Here is a 6,941-nt window from a genome sequence, read left to right as displayed (position 1 = left end):
CTTAAATTTTGGGATGATGTCATCCAAACCGTAGTCTACCTTATCAATCGTTTACCCACTCCACTACTTCAAAATAAGTGTCCCTTGAAAAGACTTTATAATTGTCTTCCAGATTACTCCTTCTTTCATATCTTTAGTTGCGCATATTATCCTTGACTACGACCTTACTCTAAACATAAGTTAAACCCTCGCTCTTTACAATATGTTTTTCTTGGTTATAGTAATTTACATCATAGGTACTGTTATCTCTATATTTCGACCAATCGGATATACATTTTATTGAGATGTACTTCCTCTTAAATCTTGGAGTTATTAATATTTTCTCAAGTAGTATGGTGGTTGAGTCTTTATTATCATATAAAATTTTGGGATTGAAATTTAATATTTCTATTTTTTTTTATCATCTATTAGATACTAATAGCTAATAATTATTCATAATTTATTTTCTTCCTTTTAATTTAGGAACAAATTGACAGGGGTTTAAATCTCATATCTTATGTCTTTATCCAGTTGCCTTATGCTGACTCAGATAATTTATTTATTAAAATATTTAGCTGTCACAAAATATCTAAGTGACTTCTAAATGGTGACAAAATTATGAAAGTAAGGTATTTGTTTTAGAAAGTTTCATGCTAAATTGCCCTATTTAAATGGACGTAGGGCGCTTTATCTCTTCGTGCCCATTTTTTTAAGTAAAAAAAATATGTTTGCGCTTGTCTTCTTGTTTCTTCTCTTCCTCGTCGCACTCCTCTCAACTCTTCTTCTCGCCGGCGGCAGAGAAGCAAGAACCAATCCGGCGATTCAGAAGCTTCCGCCCGGTCCCGCGAAACTCCCGGTCATCGGTAACCTCCACCAGATACGCGGTAATCTGCTGCACCAGTGGCTGTGGGAAATCTCCAAGCAGTATGGTCCGTTCATGCACCTAAAGCTCGGTCAAGTATCCGCCGTCGTCGTCTCCTCCGCCACCCTCGCCAGGGATGTCCTCAAAACCTTTGACCTCGCCTGCTGCTCCCGCCCCCACAACGTCGCCACCTCAGAGCTCTCTTACGACGGCTCAGATATCGCCTTCTCGCCCTACGGCGAGGGCTGGAGCCAGCTACGCAAGCTCTGCACCGTCGAATTCTTCAGCCATAGAAAGATCAACTCTTTCATGTCCGTAAGGGAAGATGAGATTGCGAGGATGGCGAAGCATATCTCTTCTCGCATCTCGGGCTCCCTGGCCATCAACGTGAGTGAGCTCGCCCTGTGCTTCTCCTGCAACACGATATGCAGGACGGCCTTCGGCGGTAATATCGCCGGAGATGACCTCAACATTTACGACGTGCTCTTGGAAGCGCAGGAGATCTTGGCTAGCTTCTTCGTGGCAGACTACTTTCCCCTGCTCGGATGGATCGATGTGGCGACGGGGATGAAATCAAGGCTTCGGAAATCGTTTCTTGAGCTCGACGGCATCTACCAGAAATTCATCGATCTCCATCTCGACGCGAAGAGTCGATCAGGAAGTGAAGAGAATGAGGATTTATTGGATGTTCTGCTTCGGTTGCGGAAGGATGGGCAGCTGACGGAGGAGAACCTCAAAGGAATTCTTATGGTGACCATTATTTTCAGTTTCGATGTCAAAATGAATTGTCGAAGTTAAATCTGACTCAATTATTGACAGAATATGTTTATCGGTGGGACGGATACGTCTTCATCTGTGGTGGAATGGGCGATGGCCGAGCTCATCCGGCAGCCGGAGTTGATGAAGAGAGCCCAAGAGGAAGTGAGAAGCTGCGTGGGGAGAAGCAAAGGGAAGGTGGCGGAGAGCGACCTGCACCAGCTTCACTACCTCAAACGCGTCGTCAAGGAGACGATGAGGCTGCATCCTCCGGTGCCGCTGCTCATCAACCGGGAAATCATGAACTCGGTCACTTTATGCGGCGAGTACCAAATTCCTCCGAAGACGACAATCTACCTGAACTCATGGGCGATCGGCAGGGATCCGGATGCGTGGGAGAGACCGGAGGTGTTCGACCCGGATAGGTTTGTTAACATGGAGTCGCCGGGGGCGAACTCGTTTGCGCACTATGACTTCAAGCTGATTCCGTTCGGCGAGGGACGGAGGATTTGCCCGGCGAAAAATCTGGGGATGCTGATGGCGGAGGTGGCGCTGGCCAACCTCTTGTACTCTTTCGACTGGCAATTGCCGCCGGGAATGAGGGCGGAGGACGTGAGCATGGAAGAAGCGACAGGGATCGCTGTGCACAGGAAGCATGCTCTTTGCCTCATGGCAGCCAAATCTGAGGCAAACTGAGCATGTTGTTTCGGACATATGGAAAATAAAAGTGTCAAGACAATTTAAAGTTAGACGACTTTCTTTTTATAATAAAATCAGGGAACGAAAGATGGTTCGGTAAATTTACAAAGGGCATTTAAACTTTCAAAATGCCCCAAAACATACTAAGTTTGATACTTCCAAAGTCATATTTAATTTTCATTTTATTACTCCAGTCGCTTTCCTCTGTCTTTTTTTCTCTTAAATAATTAAATTAAATTAAATTTTAATAGATAATCTTCTAAATTTATTTATTATTTATTTTTATTTTTAAACTTTAATAAAACATATAAAACTATAGAAAATAATTAAAAATAATTATTTTCAATGTGCGCCAGGGGTCGTTGTGCGCATGAAGCATGCGTTGTGCCTGATGGCCGCCGAATCCGAACAAGGTCTCTTGGTTCATATGTTTTGGATTAAGAGATAGATCATATGAAATTATGATCGGATTGTGATCACGATTCGATCGTAATTAATTATGATCTCTTTTTGAGTTCATCGTCCCTCCCATTTTATAATTTGGTTCAAAGCAGTCAGTCAGAGATCGTCCAGAGGCCACCGGTGGTGGGCCGCTCACTTGGCTATCAGGATTTATAAACTCTAATACTTAGCCTGGAGGTCTAGAGTTCGAATCCTGAGGAAGGAAAAAATCCACTGGCTAGGGGTGAGAAGACCTAGTGGCACGGTCGAGAATCGTCGGTCGACGACATAAGGGGTCATCAAATGGGCCGCTAGTTGGACCGCCCAAGGAGCCGAGAGGCCGGGTCGTTACAGATCTCTCATTGAGTTCACCGTCCCTCCCATTTTATAATTTGATTCAAAGTAGTCAGTCAGAGGTCGTCCGGAGGCCATCGATGGTGGACAAGTGACCAGATTGTTGGGCGTCGAGCGAGGGGTGGCTTTCAGGCAATCTCCAGCCGTCAACTTTGAACCAAACTATAACATGAGAGGGATGATAAATCTAAAAAGAGATCATAATTAATTACGATTGGATCGTAATTATGATTCAATCATAATTTCATATGATCCATCCTTGATCCACATATATGGATAAGAAGATTGCTCACCAAATCCTAGGCAAACTTAGCACGATGCTTCGGCCATATGGAGAACAGTATTATATTATATTATATTATATTATATTATATAAAATGTTCAATTAATATATTGACGGCAATATCAAATTATTTCGTACTTAATGGTTAGTTTGTATTTGGTTAATGGTAATATAATCAAGTTTATAATTTAATAAAATTTGTAATGTAATCTTAAGGTTATATTTGGTTAGTTTGTATTTGGTTAATGGTAATATAATCAAGTTTATAATTTAATAAAATTTGTAATGTAATTTAATGTATATTACATTACTATATTTGTTTGGAAGAGTTGTATATCTGATTATATTTTTTTATTTTGTTTCCATTATAAAAATAATGAATATAATTTATATTATTATAAAATGATAAAAATATACCGTGGCCTCTACTGACGATCAGGGCCGTACCTGAGTTTTCGTAGGCCTGAGTCTAAGTTTCAAAATTAGGTCCCTGCAATTAATTTTTCTTAATAAAAAATATTCTTCATTAAGACCTACAAAATACAAAGCAAAATATTAATTTTAAATTGTATATACAATATATGTAATTTAGTTAAACAATAATAAATTATAGATATTACCAATACTCACTTATATATAACACGTCTTGTCGTTTTTGATGCAAAAATATCAATTAAGCATGAGTAATCAAGATATTCCACAATTTTCTTCTCAATTGATAGCATGGTCAGCCCGTTCAATCTTTCTTGTGACATAGTTTATCGAAGATAATTTTTGATCAATTTCAACTTCGAGAAACTTCTTTCGGCAGTTGCAACTGTAACTGGTATAGTCAACAAAATTCTGTAAGCAATATAAGCATTCAGATAACAACCATCCACATCTTTGAGATGATTCAACACGTCTATTGCTCTTTTTGCTTCTGTTGGTAAAGAATGCTTCAAAAGAGTTAACTCCATGAATAACTCATGTCCATCAATATCAGAATTGTCATTATGCTTTAAACATTGTTCAAGATTTTCACAAGATCTTAACAAATTATAATCATCAACACACTTTAATTTCTCCAAACTGAATAAAAACCCAAAAGTTTCTTCATATTTTTTAAATTGTTCAAACCGGCTTTGTAGAGAAGAATACCCTTGATCAATCAAAAAGAGAAAGTAGTTAACTCTGAAAGATTCCTCCGCTGATTGTGTTACCTCATTTGTAATAGTTTCATCAAACTGTTTTTTTCTTCTAATAATACGTTTTTCCTTGAATGAAGCTTCAATTCCCAATTCATTTGCCATTTGTTTAGCTTCATTAACAGCCTTTTCAAAGCCATGTTCTCTATATTCTTCAAAATTCAACATAAGACCCTTATATGTTTAATAGCAACATCAATATCTACATCTTCAACTTGGAGAATCTTGCTTACAATATTTACTGAATGCAACAACTTATAACAAATTACCAAACCAATCAAGAATTCAAATTTTCAAGATCATGTGTTGCTAAAGACTCAGCCTCACTCTTTCCTGTTGGATCATCACCCATGTCTGCTAAGTCAAGTAAAACATCTCTTATCTTTGAAATTTGTTCTTTTATCGGTCTCACACTTTCAACGTGACTTTCCCAACGGGCTTGTGACAATGGCTTAAGTGTTAAACCTTCCACGTGATGTTTGAAAATTTTCCATCGCTTGGTAGAAGATGAGAGCAATTTATATATCCATTGTATTACTCCAAAAAATGACATAGCTTGAGGACAACAATTCGCAATATCACATAATGCCAAATTTAGGCTGTGACATCCACAAGGAGTATAGAATGCTCTAGGGTTAATATCTAATAATCTTCTTTGCACTCCATTATGTTTTCCTTTCATATTTGATCCATTGTCATATCCTTGGCCTCTTATATCATCAAGATTAAGTCCAAGATTTTTCAACACAATTTTTAACTCAGTAAAAAGTCCATGTCCTGATGTATCATCTACCTTCAAAAATTCAACCCAATATTCTTCTATCACTGCAGAGGTTGCTGAATCATCCACACAACGTATTACAAGGGACATTTGTTCCTCATGACCTGCATCTGGAGTACAATCTAGTATAACTGCATAATATTTGGCCTTTTTAACTTTTGCAATGATTGATTTTTTCACTTCATGTGCTAGCATCTGTATCAACTCATTTTGGATTTTAGGACCAAGATATGTATAATGAGTTTCACTTGATTGTATCCGACGAATGTGTTCTTTCATTATTGGATCAAACTCCGCTATCATTTCAATCATTTGCAAAAAATTGCAATTGTTTTCAGCATAAATTTTCTCATAATCTCCTCGAAATGCCAAGTTGTTTTTTTGCCAATCTATGCACAATAGCAATTATCCTCTTTAATAGTTGTCTCCAATGCTCCTTCTCTTTGTTGATTTCTACTTGTATATTATCATCAATTGTCTTATTTTTTTCCAACCTTTTCTCCAATTCAATCCAATTAATCATACAATCAATATGTTCCTTACTTGCTTCATGATTTTTCAGACTACGACTCAAGTTATGCCAATCTTTGTACCCTTCATTAGCCAATTGACTAATTTTGTATATGGTACTTTGAGTTTTGAATAATTTGCAACAGAAGCAAAATACTTTATCGGAAAAAATTGAATACACAAGCCACTTTCTATCTTCGCCATTAGGTAGTAATCTCTTGTAATGTGATGCATCAAAATGCCTACCATTATTGTCCTTAGGAAACAAAACACCATCAACTCTACTTGAACCCCTTTCAACTAAAAAATCCCGAATATTTTGATCAATCTTATCCCAATTTGCTAGATCATCAATATTAAGTGGAAACAAAGTCTCTTGATTTTCAGATTGATTATTAACCACATCCACATCATCTTCATCATTCGATTCATTTACATTGAGGGTTTGAATCAATTCTATATCCAAAGATTGATCAAGTTCTTCAACATGAATGTTGTTTTCATTCTCTTGTTCCACATTCGTTGGATTATCAATTGTTTCTTCTACCATCATTCTCTTGTTACTAGAAAAATATTTATCAATATCTCCTGCTTGACTTTGAATTAATGCTTCTTCCTTTTGCTTTCTCTTTCTTTTCTGATAGTCAGATAGATGTTTGGGATTGGAGGCCATCAATTATATATTTTACCTAAAAAATGTGTAAGAATTATCCAAATATTAAAACTCTTATAGTCTTATGTTGTCAAAATTTTTCTAAGAAATTATATTAACTACAAGAAAAACCCACCTCAAGGGAAGAATTTCCAATTTGATATTTTTGCCTATATTATGCTATTATGCTCCCCTTAGTTAACTGTAACCAAATATGTAAGATATAAACAAGATTCCAATTCTTACTAATAATCTTAATCATCAAGACAAAATCAAAAAAAAAAAATCCAGCAGCATTGAAAGATACAAATGGAAACTTTAATCTTGTGTCTCATACCTTATCGAACCTTAGGTAAAGAGAAATTGAAGCTCTAATCTTTAATTTTGTGCCAGAAGCTTTAATCCAAAGACAACAAATTCTGCAAAAACAAATTCTG

The 6,941-nt window shown here is 37.0% G+C and overlaps 1 protein-coding gene across 1 annotated transcript; it reads left to right on the top strand.

Annotated features, from left to right (window-relative positions):
* Positions 1–703: 703 nt before the first annotated feature.
* Positions 704–2,329, top strand: LOC122033762 (cytochrome P450 71A1-like). Its single transcript, XM_042592926.1, has 2 exons — positions 704–1,591; positions 1,661–2,329. The coding sequence occupies exons 1-2, from the start codon at positions 704–706 to the stop codon at positions 2,291–2,293; spliced, it is 1,521 nt and encodes a 506-aa protein (XP_042448860.1). The 3' UTR covers positions 2,294–2,329.
* Positions 2,330–6,941: the final 4,612 nt, after the last annotated feature.

The sequence above is a fragment of the Zingiber officinale genome, chromosome 11B (genome assembly GCF_018446385.1).
Source record: "Zingiber officinale cultivar Zhangliang chromosome 11B, Zo_v1.1, whole genome shotgun sequence".
Taxonomy (NCBI): Eukaryota; Viridiplantae; Streptophyta; class Magnoliopsida; order Zingiberales; family Zingiberaceae; genus Zingiber; species Zingiber officinale.
Note: the sequence above shows the minus strand (reverse complement) of the source record. Positions and strands in the feature narration are given on the sequence as shown.

Bases quoted from the DNA above. Each gene is read 5' to 3' on its own strand.
- LOC122033762 (XM_042592926.1), top strand. From the start codon at position 704: ATGTTTGCGCTTGTCTTCTTGTTTCTTCTCTTCCTCGTCGCACTCCTC. The intron at 1,592-1,660 runs GTGACCATTATT...AATTATTGACAG, and splicing joins ACCTCAAAGGAATTCTTATG to AATATGTTTATCGGTGGGAC.